At 36.7% G+C, this 17,026-nt stretch overlaps 1 protein-coding gene across 3 annotated transcripts in view; it reads left to right on the top strand.

The window, feature by feature from the left end:
• Positions 1-17,026, top strand: part of PDE7B (phosphodiesterase 7B) — a 312,328-nt gene that overhangs the window by 19,991 nt on the left and 275,311 nt on the right. The window contains exons 1-2 of one of the 3 annotated variants that reach the window (XM_017650215.3): positions 6,607-6,727; positions 6,925-7,039. The exons of 1 other annotated variant lie outside the window; for it this stretch is intronic. In XM_017650215.3, coding sequence (XP_017505704.1) covers positions 7,019-7,039 — 21 coding nt within the window. In that variant the 5' untranslated portion in view covers positions 6,607-6,727; positions 6,925-7,018. Of the gene's footprint in view, positions 1-6,606; positions 7,040-17,026 lie in introns of those variants that run through there. One more of the 3 variants, XM_017650206.3, reaches the window with a different exon arrangement.

Here is a 17,026-nt window from a genome sequence, read left to right on the forward strand (position 1 = left end):
TTTAACAGCTTGAAACAAATTTTCCTTAGAATCTGTGACACCACATTCTCTCTTTTCCTATGTTGCCACTCCTTGTCCATATTTTATAGGTTTCATATCTTTTGCCCAGCTCTTAAATATTGGTGTTCCTTTTAGTGTTTGCCTAGACCGTCATCTGTTTCATGCTAGGCATGCTTCCTGAGTGATTCCATCAGCTCATACGACTTATTTCACCAATATGATGGTACTAAAGACTGCTCTTCTAGCCCAGCTTTTTCTGATGAGTTTCATAACAATATACCCATCTATACTTTAAGTTGAAACTGAACTTAGAATCTTCCCTACAAGACCTAACTCAATAGGTGGCATCCATTTACCATGCCTGAACCTTAAATGTCATCCTTGACTATCTCATTCCTTAGTCTCATCCCAGAGAAAACGTCTTTCACTTTCAGCCTATCACCAAATCCTATTAAATGACATTTCCTAAAGAACTATTAAATCTGCTTATGTCTCTCCTTCCATGTTACCACCACTTTCATCCAAGCCACCATACTTTCACTTCTGATCTCCCTGTCTCCAGACTTTCCTCTTCTGGTTTCCATACAACTGCCAAAGTAATATTTCAAAATACAAACTACAACCTTGATTATGTCATTTTTGTCTAAAAATCTTCAACATACTCCCATTTCTCTTAGAACAAAGTCTCAATTTCTTACTATAATTGAAAGTCCCATCCTGTCTTCACCTGTCACTCCAGCTACACTGAACTTGCTTTGGCCCCTGGCATGAACCACACTCATTGTCACTTGTCTGTCTTTGTGTTGTCACCTTAGCAGGCAGTCCTGTTCATGCCCTGTAGCACACCCTTTTTTACTGGAGTACCTCCTACTCATCTTGCGTAATCCTCCTGTTACCAGAGTGCCTCTTATTTACCCTTTAGACTTCATCTCAAATATTACTGTGTTCAAGGAGAAACCTTTGTTGAGTTAAAAATCTGATGTTGATTTCTCTTTTATGTACTCCCAGCTCATTCTGTTGTAATCACATGTTTAATTGTCCGTATCCAGAACTAGCCATTTTGCCAATAAGAATACACTAGTGCTACTTTAACTCCCTACTTGTAGATCTTTAATAATCCCTCATTCCTTAATGAGTAAAGTTCAAATTCCAGACTTCCTATAATTTTTCACTAACCTATCATGTTGTGATCACAATATATTATTCCTTTCCCATATCCTATACTTCCATTATACTTAACCTACCAGTCAGTCCCTTAGTATACCATGTGCCTCCCTGGTTCAGGACAAGTGAAATCTCTGACATTATGCAAAGTCTTCCCAAATCTCCCCTAGGTAAAAGTAATCTCCTTTTCTGGATTTCCATTTTATCTTTCCCCCCATTTACCCTTGTTACATATTTCCTTTTATGACTGTTACATCACTATTATAACACATGAGTCTTATACATGAAGCCCAGTATATGACTTTTAAAGGTGGAGATCACATCTCATTGATCTCTGTCAATGTTGAGAGTGCATTGCATGTACACAACTGGATTCTGCTAATAATATATACTTTAGTGAGTATTTCTTGAACAAATTTAACATCTATAAGGACACTGACAAATTTATCTTCCTAGAGATGCAGCAAGAGAATTGTGTTTTCTTCCATTAATAGAGAAAATAGAGAGTTGAATTGTAAAGGAAAGAAAATGACTAAAAGTGGTCATTTCCATGAGTCATGGTTACCTAAGAAGGGAATTTAGGAAGAAAATGAAGAGGTTGAAATTAGGTGGCTCCTTTCAGATTATTTTTATTACTAATAAATTGCAGAAAATGTGGTCCTTTCAAATGTTGTGTTTCCCAAAACATTCCAAAGTATATATTAAATGATGGTGTCTCAGAAAACCAGTATTTTTAAACACAATAGCATTAAATGGATATTATTGTGTTTTATGAATGAGATAGACAGAGAGAGATACAGATCCTTACACTTTTCTTGAGCTGCAAGTGCAAAGTATTTATATCATGGAGAAGAGAGTTGACAGTCACCTCTAGGAAACATTGGTACTCTATATTGAATCTGTTAGGACTCTTTCTGTTATAAGTAACAGAAAGCCAACTTAAATCACCACAGGCAAAAAAGAGAATTTGTTGACTCACATAACTAACCTATCAGTCCACTCAGGTTGCACAACAAAATGTCATAGTCTAGGTACTTATTTTCTCGTAGTTCTGGAGACAGGAAGACCAAGATCAAAGTGCCAGCAGAGCTGGTGTCTGGTGAAAGCTCTCTCTCTCTGCCTTGCAGAGGGCTGCCTTCTGTTCCTCTCTTCACACGGTGGAGAGAAAGAGTTCTGGCATCTCTTCCTCTCCTAATAAGGGCACCAGACCTACTGGGTTAGGGTCCCACCTTTATGACCTCATTTAACTTTAACTGCCAGCTTGGAGACCCTCTTTCCAAATACCATCACAATGCTGTTTAGGGCTTCAACCTGTGAAATGGTGGGGGCACAGTTCAGTCCATAGAACGGACTGTTGGAACTTGACTTCTGAGAAACCACTATCTTGGTTGCACATCTACGTCTATGGCCACTCTGTTTTGGTTTCATTTCCTGGATCATACTCAATTTCCCAACATCTAAACACTGGAAGATCCTTAAGTCTATTCTTACTCCCAAAGTTATTTCTTATCCTTCCATGGCTTTTAATACCATTGCATCTGCCCTTGACTCTCCAGAATTATATCCAAACTGCCCACGACATTTCTATTTGGATGTCTTACAGATATTGCAAAGGGAATTGCTGGCTGCTATCACTTTAATTCGTGATGACTAAACTCAGATAGGCCCTTAGTGCTCTCGGCCATCATATTATATTTCTCTGATAATTCCTGCTCTTCACTCTCCCAGGTGACTATTTTATACCTTCTGACCTCAAACCTCCACTAGTTCTACCCTCTGTCTCAACCAGAGAAAGGTAACTCCCAGTTCACTGAGAAAGCAGAAGTCACAGAGAACTTTCACAATCTTAGCCCATCAACACAACCCACCTAGCAGTACCTCTACCATTTACCCTGCCTTCCTGTGTGTTTCTTTGGATGAATCATCCATGCCGTTTTCTAAAGCCAATCACTCTTATTTATTAGTCTTCCATCAGTGCCAAGACAGATAAATACAAACTTTATTAGTTCGTGAATCTGTAGGTAGGTTTGGCTAACTACTCTGCTTAGAGTCTTGCAAGGCTGAACACAAGCTGTGTTCCTTTCTTGAGGCTCTGGGGAAGAATTCACTTCCAAGTTCATCCAGGTTGTGTGCAGAATCCAATTCCTCACAGCTATAGGACTAAATGACCTTTCACTTGCTGGCTGTCAGGTGGGGGCAGCCCTTAGCTACAAGAGGCCTCTCTCTGGTCCTTGCACATGAGGTCTACATCTCAAAGCTAATAGCAATGTGTTGAGCATTCCTGATACTTGAAATTTCTCTAATTTCTGCTGCATCTCATTTCTGATTCCAGCCTGAGAAAGTTCTCTGCTTTGAAGGGCTCATGTGATCAAATTGAGCACACCCAGATATTCAAGACAATCTTTCTCTTTTAAGATCCACAACCTCAATCATGTCTGCAAAGTCCATTTTGCCATGTAACATAATAGATTCACAGATTCCAGACATTACAGTGTGGACCTCTTTGGAGGGCCTTTCTGCCTATCCCACACTCCATTTGTGCACCAACAATTTCCTTTTTTTCTTTTGCATCACTAATTATTTCTCCCAACTGGATCATCCCTATCAGAGTACAAAATGCTGGTATTTCTTCCATGTTTCCACTCTCCCTTCTGATTACTGCCCCATTTCTCTGCTCTTTTTGGGGAAGAACACCTTGAAAGAATCGCTCATAGTCTGTTCCCAATTCTCCTTCCATTCTTTCTTGATCTTTCACCCTCTCTACTGCAAACCTGGGTTGGTCAAGGGCACCAATAATTAGATATTCCAAATTCAAAGGTCTCCTTTTGGTCTTCATCTAACTTTCATTTTACAAAGCCGATCAATGAGAATTTCATTTGGCTTCCAAGGTATCACCCTCTCTGTTTGTTTTCTTACCTACCAGTGGTTCTTTCTCAGTCTCCTCATTCGGTCTTCCTCATATTCCTGACCACTTCATCCAGGATGGTCGAGGGCTTTTCCATCTGCGCTCACTCCCTGAGCAATCTCATTTAGGCTCCTGGCTTTAAACACCATGCACATACAATAACTTCCAAACTTATATCTGTAGCCCATAACTGTCCCCTAAGCCCTAGGCTTGTATCTTCAGCTACTTACTCAACACCTCCATAGATTCTTATAGGCAAAGATAACTGTCAAACTCATCATCTTCCCCACAAAACCTTCTTACCACTGCCTCTTGGTCAGTCTCAGCTCCATTCTGATGAAACCCAAAATTTTGGAGATGTTATTGGCTTCTCTCATTAATCTCTCTCCCTTATACATAGTGTCTAATCCATTAAACAAATCCTTGTCTCTAAGACCAAAATATAATTAGAATCCAGCCATTTCTAGCACCTCCATCAAAACCATCCTGGTCAACACCCACCGTGATCTCCAGCTTGATTTATTGCCCTATACCCTTTGTTAGTCCCTCTTCCTCCACGCTGACCTCCATACAGCTGCCACAATGATCCTGTTAAAATCTGAGTCACAGCACATTGCTTAAAGCTGTATTTCTTTCAGAATAGAAGCTGAAGTTCTCACCATAACCTAGAAAGCCCTACATGACCCCCACCAGGTGCATTGCCACCTCCCACTCCTCACCAGCAACATTCCCACTTGATGTGGCTTTGCACTTAATGTTCTCCTGCCTGTAATGTTCTTCCCCTACTTCCTTCCCCATCAACTTCAAGTCTTGTTCAAGTACCACCCTTGCAGTGAGACCTTCCCTGGATACTCAGTTTAAAACTGCAAGCCCCTATCTGAGCAGTAGCCTTCCCTGTCATATTTTTTGTCCACAATACTATCCCTATTAAGTACCCTATATAAATTTTTCATTTATCGTTATGGTCTGCCTCCCCCCAGAAGACTCTGTTTCTTTTGTGCTTGTGTCACTGCTCTGTCTCCAGCACTCAGAACAGGACCTGATACATAGTAGTAGGTAGATAATCAAGAAATACTTGTTGCCGTTGAAGGAAAGTCCAGAACCACCCTTTATTTCAGCTCAAAACCAGGTTCTTCTTGTGGTCTTCCCCATATCAGTACATGGTAACTCTGTTCTATTTGCTCAAGCCAGCATCCTGGGATTCCTCGCTCCCTCTCACACCCTACATCTTTAAATCCTGCCAGTTCTATATGCAAATACACACATGCACACACAAGCACACACTGCTCTGTGCCCTAACTGTCCTTTATTTCAAAGCCCTTGTTACCAACTCACACTATATATTTACTTATTTTTATTGCCCGTTGTCCTCCTTCTCCAAAATATAAACTACATGAAAGCAGATACCATCTGTTTTGTTCACTGCTGCATCTTCAGCATTAAACATGAACCCCAACAACTATAGGCTTGCTTAACCTTAGCACAAAGGCTCTTAGACAGATAGAAATACCTTCTTGCTCAAAAAATCAGTATTAATATTTGAAAATGAAGGCCTCTGGCCTTTCTTGAGTGTTGTGTTTACCCCTAAAACATTCTCTAGGTTCAGAGCAATGGGGAAATCTGATTGGCTTGTCTGGATCACATGCCTCTTATAGTTCTGGTGTGGGTTGAGGGGGAGTAGGGTGAAGTATAAGCTATCCATAGACAGAGGAAGGAAAGTTTCCAGTAGAACAAAAAAAAAAAAAAAGGTCTTATGAGCAGAATGATGAGGGGAGAAAAGGCAGAGGTATGGGGAGGCAGAAACAACAGATGGCCAGCACCGAGATTTTCCAGAGTGGGAAGAGAAATACAGGAATAAACTGGAGCCCCCAGTAGAGGAAGTATCCCTAAATAACTGTACCTCCGTGCACTTTGGGAGAGGACATACCGAAACCCCAGGCACGCCTGTATGGCAGCGCTGTGCCCTTGAATGACTCCCTGTAGGGAGTTGCAGGAAGGATCTCCCTAGCATGAATAATCCTGACGTTTCACCACATAATCTGGGAGAGAGAAAAGCAAGGATCAGCAGCATAAACATGATTTCTCTGTTTCACTGTACGTATTATCGTTCACTAGCTCATTTGTGGAATTCCACGTCCATGCTTATAAAGATTAACTAACACTCATTTTTAGGTAAGGGTAAAAATGAATTAGTTAGAAAATAAGCAACAGCTGTGAAGTGGGCATATGTACATATATTCACATTTGGAAAAAATATAAATCTTGCTGCCATTATTTAGCTCATGCTTTTTTGTCTAGTTTTTGTTCTAGTTTTTGTTTGTGTTTTGATACACCTAACCACAAGGTATTTTAAATTTTTAAAATTTATTCCTGAATATAGAAACTGTTCCTTGGGTTCTCCTGAGAGTGGGGTGCCCAGGCTAACCACAGGCACACACGCATTCTTCCCATAGTACAGTACTTTAAAATTAATAGCACATGCAGAGGAAAAACTAAACCCTTTGACGTCACTCTTGAAATGAGGAAACATAAACAGAAAAGGCTCCACTCCAGTAAGCTGCCAGAGTTGAAGCCGATTGGTCTCTGCTTTTCCTTGCCTGTGGCAACTGACAGCACCTCCCAGCCTAGCAGGCCGGCTGCCTGCTCCCCGGCCAGTCGGTGGGTCTGGGCACTGCAGCGGGCTCGGCTCTGTCCCAGCCCCCGTCTGGGAGAAAAGTGGTGTTCTTAACCGGAGAGCATTTCTTTCTACCTTCCTTCTTTCTCAATCTCTCTGCGTGCTTTTCTGTTCCTTTATTTATTTTCTTTCTTGTGTTGTTTTTTTTTTAACTTAATTATATTCCTAATCCTGGATGAAGTTGCTGGATTCTGCAGCACAAGTCTTCATGAACAAACCGCACCGCTCAGAGATTTCACGGCATTCAAAGGTCACAGAACTGCCACTATGGTTAAATGTCTTGTTTAATGGTTGAGGTAGGTACAACAGATTTAAGCGGCAAGCTCGTTTTTCTTGAGAGCAAAATCACAGAGAAGTAGAGTGTTATTTAAAATGAACTTGTATACATATATATTATTTGGTCTGAGATTGTTACTACAGCAACCAGCTTTTGAATTTCCTTCCTTTTTCTAGGCGAACTGACTAAACATTATCACTTACGCTGAATTAACTGTTTCATTCCAATTAGCTGAATGAGAAAGTCTGGCATTTTCAATGCACTTTGAGTCCCCAGGGAGGAGGGCTTCTTTTTTTCTTCTATTTTGAAAATGAATGCAATAATTCTTCTCCTCCAGTGTAAATCTTAGAGTTGGGTCATTTTTTCTTTTGGTGGGACAGATAGGAAAATATGGGTAAAGACATCAGTGAGGGGTGCAGATCTGGGAAAAAGAAAATCAGTTTTTTTCTTGAGTTTATCACTTGGTTGATAGCAGAATTCAAGATGAAGAAATGAGTAGGAAAATAGGAAGATGCTGGTAAGGAGATTGAAGGTAGAAAAACTAGTAGAAGGTGTGTCTGAAAAATGAGTTCTTGGGGAAAATGCACTTTATCACCTTGTTGCATTTTTTTTTTAATGTTCTGGATTTAGAATCAACAGGGGAGATGTAGGCACTGAGTTACATGACCAGTGATTTAGATCTTATTATTTATAAAGGGAAATAAAAACTTTTTTATTAGCCCTGCAAATATGCTAATTATCTTTTCCTAAGATAACTAAAAGCAGAGTGAGATATTTAATTAAGGACTTAAGTGATTGAGCCTAGGGACTAATTAATCATGTACAGATTTTGTTCTTCATGTGCTCTAGCCAGAGTGACTACTAATATGTTAGAGTAAATCTCTTTTCACCGGAAGGCAAGCATATGCATTCATATACAATAAATACACCAAATGCTGCAGGAAGCGGGGAAATAACACAGGGCCTAGGTTGTTTTCAATGACATTATTATGTATTCCGGAGAACCCTGCTAAAAATCATTTCTACCCCAAGAGTCCATTTTTGTAAAAGCTATTCAGTAATATATGGTTAAAGCTGATTTCCTTCTTACCCTTTCCAAGTTATGCAACAGCAAGATGAATATTTGAAGCCATTACTCTGTTTCCAAAATTTCTTAATTTTTTTTTAAGGTTTCTGTTCCCAACATTGAGAAACAGAAATTTTTAAAAACTGGGTCATGCTAGCAGTGATCTTAACCAAGGTATCAAACACTTAATGCATTTCAAAGGGTTAACAAAATTAACTGCATAACACTGTAATGTACCCAGTTAAGAACTGCAAAAATATTAGCTCTAAAATGCAGAGGATGTGCTGTGAATGGACAATTGCTTTTCTGCAGCGCCTAGTGGGAAAACAAGGACTTTGTGTGTTGCAAATGTCTAACTGCAGCTCCTCCATTTCCTCTGCTTTATCTTTTATTACTGGCTGGTGAAACAAAGACCGGTGTCAGTAGTTACGTCTTGATTGACATTTTCTCTAATAAAGTGAAGTCGCTTTTTGTCTCAAGCAGAAGCCCAGAGTTAACTAGTTGCAACTCCAAAGCTTGTATCCTCTTTATATGGATTTTTTACCTGACACTTGAAGCTGTTTGATTTCAGAGGGTACTAACTCAGTTGCACAACATGAGACAAAATCAGCAGTGATTATGTGTCAGCAAATAAGCTTGGAGAAAACTCTTTTTTGAACCAACTTACTTGGGGCAAAGGTGGAAAAGTCCAATATAAGTCAGGAACAGATATCAGTTTAGGGAACATAATTACACCAGTACATCTTTTAATCCCTTCCATGGTATTCAGTACAAAGCTACCCACTGTCAGTTCTCAATAAATACCTAGTTAAAATGTTTGTTGAGAATTTACTATCTTTCAGATATTGTAAGTTATTTAAATGATTTTCAAATATGGCACTTTCAACTATCTTTGAAAAATTTTTTTGGTGTGAGTGCAGCCTAAATATAGTCTAGAAATCACACATCAGTGGTACAGAGAAGGACATTCCAAACCTTGACTTGTGTTATTTTCAGCGTAAGGATGTCTTACTCCAAACAGATGCAAAACTAAAATGACCAAGTTTCCTCAAAGTGGCAATGTACCACCTGGAAAATGCCTCTGCCTAGTAATTAATCTTCCAAAGTCTAATTTGTTGTTAGCCAGGCTCAAATCACAGGGGAAGCTGCTTGTTGACTCACAGAACATAGTGTTGGAAGGAATTTATTAAGCGGTAAACTAATCCCAAGCAAGACTAAAAGGGCTTCATTATATTAAAGAAAACTGTCAAAATTAAGAATCAGGATAGACTTCAGAGCATTTAAGTGTAAAAGCTAGCAAGTATTTTAAGTGGTTCTACTGACATGATTTTGGGGGGTAACATATTAGGGAAAGTAGGTAACTTATTGGGGGACCCTCGGTGTACAGAAATTCCTATCCAAAGAACCCACAATCTTATGAATTCAGCTCATGTGTCACAAAAAAGTCTCCAGACAAGTAGTAATCTCTTCTAGAAGGCACATCTGGTTGAGGAAGAAGGAATTTGGCATTTAGAAGCATGATGAGACCTTCTCTATCAGTGCCTTCCCCAGACATCCCCTTTCTTCTAAGAATGTGCTTTGGGGAGCCCTTCTGTCATTTACATGGGAGCAGCCCTGGGATCAGGACTGTTGGCTTCTACAAGCATCCTAGGTGGTTTTGTCTACATGCTAACTTGGATTTGTGAGATGATGCATACTTGATTACTAGCTATCTTTAAAGTAGTTGATATGGAAATTTGGGGGATAGAAGGGAAAGGGGGATATAGAAACCCAACTTGACTGAGTATCTACTATATACCAGGCAGTGTTAGAGACTTGAATACAGAGAGTGAAATGTGTCAAAGTTCTCATGTAAAATCAAGGCCTTTATACTTTGCTAACAGTCACAGGTATCTAAACAACAGAATTTGTACTTAGAAAGTGACTGCACAGAGTGCACTAAAAAAGAGCAGCAGAGGCAGGGGACCAGGGTGAGCATCCTCATTCAGAAGGCTCTTGCTTACTCTTAACCTCTTTCAACATCTGTGAAAGAAACTGGTTGTATTGGGTTATTTCTAACAATTCGGTTTAGATCAAACTTTTTATAGTATTCTTCTCAATTTGGAGTTTTTAAGAAATTCCATTTGTATATAAACGTGAAAATGTCAAACCTGTATTCAAAAAACAGGTACTGCGTGCTTTCAACATGTCAAGGGCTATGCCTATTGAAGTGAATAAAAAGATTGATAAGCAGGGATTCCCATCTTCAGGAAACTTATGTTCTGGTTGAGCATATAAACAAATAGTGGAGTCTGTGCAGAGCAATAGAAGAACAAAGGAGAGTTTGGGAAGGGAGATGATGATAAAGAAAATTGAAACAAAAGAGGCGATGTTATGCAAATTGGAATTCAAGAAAAAATTAAAAACGTGTATATAGATATTTAACTCTATTATTGTGATCTTTAATATGATCAACTGAAGGCATTCTCAATCTTCTGAAATAATATGTTCAAAATAATATGCTTGTAATGGTGTTCTTAAAAAATATAATGTTGGAGAGCCAAAGTTTTCCCATTGGTTGATTGCGTTACTGTACTGGCCTGAGGTGGTGAATTAAATTAGTACACTGGTGTCTTCTCCATCATCCGTTGAATTTAGAACCCCTAGGATAAATTGTAGAGAGCGGAAGTCCTTTGAGAACTTTGCCAGCAGCCCCAGATGCTGGCAGTCATTTGGCACAAGCAAGTGAGGTTCACAAGCTGTAGTGGACTTGAACGCTGATGCAGTGTGGTATCATGGGAAATGCCCTTGGTGTTAGGGAACTTTGCATAGTGGCTCAGAACGTCAGAGATGACCCATGTGAGGTAAGGTAAATTTCTTAAGCTTATAAGCTTCAGTTCCCTTGTCTTTAAAATGAGGTGGAATACTTGTAGGATGCTTTTTTCCTTTCCAAGTTCGGTGCTTTCCCATCAAGATTAGCATTAATCTTTGTTCTTCCATGACTCCCATCTTTTATTTCTGCCACTCACCTTATGGATAGTTTGTCTTTACTCAGTTATCCAAATTTATATAATGTTACCTCCAAAATACTCTCATTGCCAAAGAAAAACAGAAACAAAACAAGGCCCTGGGTTTTGAAGACTTTTTGCCCAGGAGGACTATTGCTCCCCAGGCATGCTCACCTCTCCTTGCCCCATTTCTCTCCTCTGAGGCTGAAGTGTCCCTTCATGGCTGTAGCATTCCTTCAGACTGTAAAGGGGCGTGCTCCTTCCCTCCCTCCCTCTTTCCCTTCCCCCTCCTCCCTTTCTTGCATTTGTACGGAGATGGAAAAAATGAAGATTGGTAATGAGATTTTGATAGAGTTGCCCTGTGTAAAATTTGGAATAATGTTTATTTTAGATTTTCCTCTCCAGTGGTTGTGAATTTGCATAATATTTTTCATTAAAATTCCTGCTCAGATTATTTTTTATTAATACTTTTTGTGTTTTACATTGTCATAATTAACATAAATATGAAACATGTAAAAATATCCTTTCTGCATGGTGAAAATCATCATTACCTGCCCACTGCTTCAGACACACACACAAAATTCTGTTCAAAAAATGGAATTTATGCATGACTTAAATATACCAAAGAATATTTAAGACTTTTGAGTTCTAAGAGTATTCCTCTTTTCCCCGGGAACTGAAGGTAGAGTCCAGGACGAGACTGGTGTGAGTGGTGTTTCCATGGGTCTAGATGTAGACGTAAGGAGGTTAACATATGCCTAAATTGTTTAAATTTTCTATCTAAAGATACCAAACGGTTAATGCTTCACATCATCTTTGACCCTAGTGAATCCTAGCTAAAGACATTACGAAATTCTGTTAATTTTTGCATCATTTGTAATATAAAAAAATCAGAAACTACCTGAACCCAGTAATAGGCAAGTTGTTAAATACATTATTTTAAATCCATGTAATAGAAAGACATAGTCATTTAAAAGAATGAGATCCACATGCATAAACCTAAAATGATTTCAAGATCTATTAAGTGAAAAAAGCTACATTCACATTTGTGTAACTACATATATACGTGCACACACACTGATATTCAAATAAAATTAACAGTGGATGCCTCTGGGAGGAGAACTTTTGAGTATGGGAAAAACTAGAGAGTAAAAGAAGAAAGAATTCTATTTTGTTTTGAAATCTCATTAGTTTCTTCCCTCAATCCTAATGAATTTCTCCTGTATGCCTTTGACACAGCTAGGGTGGGCAGTGTTACCTAGAAGTAAGAATCCTGGAAATGAGGAGATAGGTAGCCTGTGTGAGGAGCTCTGGGCCAATCATAAGGCTGAGCACCAGTACCCTCATGTACAAAATGAGGGGCTTAAACAAACTCGAAAGTTCTTTCCAACTTTCATAGGCATCTGAGAATACTTTTTGGCCAACTATTTGAAATCTCTCTCCATAACTGAATGTACATATTTTACTGTACATTTTTATTGGTTTGAACATTTTAACTAAATTTTCCATTTTAGAATTGGTCTACTTTTTCAAATTAATTAAATATGCAAAATTTATATCCAAATACTATTTAGGGAAACCATACATCATGGAAACACTCCTGATGTTAAAATACACTATAGTATCATTTACTCACAAAGCAATAGAAAACATTATTTGTAGTAAAGTGTGTAGTTTCTGGAGTAACACAAGCAAATAATGTTTCAGTTGGAATATGGTTTATACATTGGCTTTCCAGGAGAAAAAAAAAGACTTTCATTTCCCTTTCTCATTATGCCACTTGCCAGCTGTGTCCAGTCAGATGAAAGAACTCAGTCATTCACAAAAGTGTACAAGCATTCTCATTAAAGGAGATGCTGCAGTCCTATAAAGGTCTAAAGAATGCCTTGATTTAGAAAAGGTCATGAAATTAAGGGAAAAAAGTTGTTTTTCATGAACTAGAAATACAGTATAGTTCCATGTCTTTAAGACTAGTGTCCTTGCTTCTTCAATTAAATGACAACTTAATTTCAATTTGGTTTTTTGGTTGATTTGGAAAATGTAAGTATTAGTCATTTTAATTATTCAGTAATTTTTAATTTCTGTTTTTATAGAACCTTTATTACTGCCTTTGGAGTAAAGAATAATATTTACATTAAAATAAAAGGAATAAACAAAACGGATAGGAATTTGTGTGACAGCCATTTTCAATGACCAGAAACAACATTCCAAGTGTTCTCTATCAATTTTATATTTATTTAAAAAATTAATCATTTAAAAATAATTCAATAGCCTGTAAGTAAAATAATCAAGGAATATTATCCTATTTTTCAATAACATGTTGCTTCCTAGTTGCCTTTGTGTGGGTTCGTGAGATGAAGGGCAAGACTTTTCTCAAACTTGAAGACAAATGTATGTAAGAGCTTCATGTAAAAACAAAAAACAAAAAACAAAAGAAGTGTGTTGAAGAACATAGCCTATTTAAAATGTTTCCTTTAATGTAAATCTTTTAGAAAGAAATCAAATGCATTAATTCAATGAAATGGCAATAATATATAATTTTCAAAAATTCACTTTGTGTATTTTACGTGAAGGGAGAGAAGGGAAAGCAAGAGGAAAAAAGTGAGAGTCAAACTTTTTTCAAGGAGCACTTGAACTTGTAACCTAATATCCTGAGTTCAAGTTCCAGATGCTAGTCTGACTAAAGTAATACTTTGGGTGGCAAATTATGTAGCACTTTTTACTTTCAGCTCTTTAAGTGAGAAACCTTTATTAATAACTAAAGGTTTTAGGACTTACTACACAGATGAATAGGCTTTCATTTTTTATTAGTCACTTCAGAGCATAAATGTCAAGTTACTTTATTCTCAGACCTTTCATGCTACAGGAAACAGTTAGTTATTCCCATTTTAATGACAAGGAAATTGAGGTTCACAGAAGTTATAGCTAGTAGAGTTGGCATTCAACCCCAGCCTTTTATTATAATTTTTTATTGTTTTTATATATTTGCAATGCATTGTTTAAAATCAATTTTTATTCATTATAAGCATGAGTTAGAAAAAAATTATCTGTTTAAAAGTGTCACAGTAATCTACTGGATCTATTTATTTATAGGTGGTTTCAATATATATGGAGGAACATTATTTCATTTTAAATGCAATCAAGGGATGAGTCTGACATTTGAAACTTAAAAAGTTTTTCTCAGAGAGGAGGTATAGTATAATAGGGAACAGAATCTGGCACCATTCCTTATGGTACACTTATTAACCTTAGGATCCGGAGCAAGTTACACAGTCTCCATCTCTACTTATTTATAAGATGACGGAGTTTGTAATGTCTTCCTCAGATTGTTGAGAAGTTTGAATGAGTTTTCATTGTGAAGTGTTTAGAGCAAGGTATGAAAGATAGTAAACATCATGTGTATCAATGGGTGCTATTTGTTTACAAGTTATACAAATTACTCCATGGAGTTATAACTTTTTAATAATGCTGTTGGGTGCTTTAAACATAACATTTTATTTAATTTTTAACATTCTATGTGAAAGCATATTGCGCATACAGAAAAATACCTAACATATAAATGTACAGACTGGTTCATTTATTTTAAGTAAGCTTCTGTATAACCATTACCTAAGCCAAGAAATAGAACATTGTTACATTGTTGCCACCTCAGGAATCCCATCATGCCTCCCTTCTTTCATTCACCATTATATCCTGAGACCCATTAAGATGTTGCTTATGGGTGGATTTTATTTATTTTCATTGTTGACTAGTGTTTGAATATGCAACAATTTATTCACCGATTCTACTGTGGAAACACATTTGAGTTGTATGGCCTGAGTATTCTTTACCTATCTTTGGGTGGACTTTACTGGTAACCTTACCTCCAGTGACCTCATAAAGTTAGTTAGGAAATATCACACTCTTTAAAAATTAATTGGAAGAGTTTATATAAATACATGTTATTTCTTTCTTAAATATTTGTCAGAAATTTTTAATAAATTCATCCAGTCCTGGAATATTTTGTGGGTAGTTTCTTAGTTTTAACTCCACTAATATTTATGGGCTGTTTGGGTTTTCTGCTTCTATTTTCAGCATTGGTATGTTGTATATTTCTAGGTCTTATCTATTTTATCTAAATTTTGTAATTAGCACGAAGGTGTTTATACTATCCTGTTTTACTATTGGTCTTTCTTTTTATTCTTGCTATTAGTTTATTGTGCCATTTCTGTTTCTCTTAGTTTTTCTCCTGTGGTTTTGCCAGGAGGGTTATCTATTTTATCAGATATTTTAAGTAAATAACTTTTGACTTTTTAAATTCTCTTTATTTATGTGTATTTGTTGTCTATTTTTACTAATTTCAGTCCTCTATTATTTCCTTCTTTCTCTTTTAGCTTTATTTGCTGAGGGTTTTATTTTTTCAAGTTTTTGTTTTTTGCTCATAACTCTACAATTTTTCTTCTTTTTGAATATATACATTTAAAGCAGTAAGATTTCCTCTACAAATCTGGACTGCATTCCAAAATTTAGCATTTCATTATCAGTTAGCTCAAAATAATTTAAATTGTAACTTCTTTTTTTGAATCCATAGATTATTTAGAAGTGCATTTATTGATTTTCAAACATATAAGGATTTTTCTGGTTATCTTTTTGTCATTGTTTCCTAGTGTAATTCTACTGTGGTCATGATTTAGATCATTAAAATTTATTGCAGTTTCTATGTGTGACCCAATATACGGCCAAACTTTGTACATTTTCACATGCACTTGAAATGATTGTGTGTTCTGTGGTTGTTAGGTACAATGCACTATATATGTCAATTAGAAAATGTGTTAATTATGTTATTCAGATCTTCTGTACCTTTACTGATTTTTTCTGCATCATTAATTACTGAGGGGTCTGTTAACTCCCACATATTTGTGAATTTATTTTATCCTTTTAGTTATGCCATCTTTCACTTTAAATATTGTACTAAGTGTGTAAAATTGCCATTTTTACAGATAAATGGTTGAACATCAGCATTTTTATATAATTTAAGCTAATAAACTAGTATTTTAATGCAAAGCTGTTAGGTCATCCTTCATAGTTGGGGGTAATAATTCATTATTGGGAAGAAAAAATTCCTTCCATATCACAGTGGTCTATGGCCCTCCAAAGAGACTCAGTACATAAACAGATATACAGTATATACATACACCACATAGTATACAAAATTCTTGGGGGAAGAGGTGATTGGGGAAAAAATACCTAAAAATGCTCTTTATTGGGACTGGGTGATAATGGAAAAAGGTTGAGAAATACTTAGAAACAAATTTAGGATAGTTGTATCTTCCTGGTGAATTGAAACTTTTCTCATATTAAACATCCCTTTTTTTCTCTATTGATGCTTTTTTTGCATGACTTATCATTTTCCATTCTTTTAGTTTTTAATTTTTTGTATGTTTGTTTTAGATGCATCTTTTTACAAGCAGCAGATAAGTAACTATTGTTTTATCACTTAGTCTGATCAATTTGTCTTTTCAGTGGGTTACTTACTCTTTTTATATTTATTGTAATAGTACTATATTTCAGTTTAAATATGATAACTTACTAGGTACATTATATGTGTCCTTCCTCTCCTATACTTCTTTCTCTCTCTTTGCTTGTTGTCTTTTAGGTTGAGTATACTTGTCATTAGATTGCTCCTTGTGCATTAGCTTGTTATTTTCACATCCTTTTACGTTTTATGAGTTACTGTTAGGGTATAGGATGCATCTTTGACCTAATCAAAGTATGATGCAAATCAGTACTTTTTTCACTGTGTGGGAAATTTGAGAGTCTTAGAATGAATGTCTTTATACCTGTCCTGAGTTATATGCTATTTTTAGGTATTTAATATTTTATAACTTAAGTCCTGCAACAATTATGGTGCTTACAGTTTTATACAATTATATAACTTCATTCTTCCTGCATCTCTGAGATTACATATAGGATT

This window comes from Manis javanica, chromosome 13 (assembly GCF_040802235.1).
Source record: "Manis javanica isolate MJ-LG chromosome 13, MJ_LKY, whole genome shotgun sequence".
NCBI lineage: Eukaryota > Metazoa > Chordata > Mammalia > Pholidota > Manidae > Manis > Manis javanica.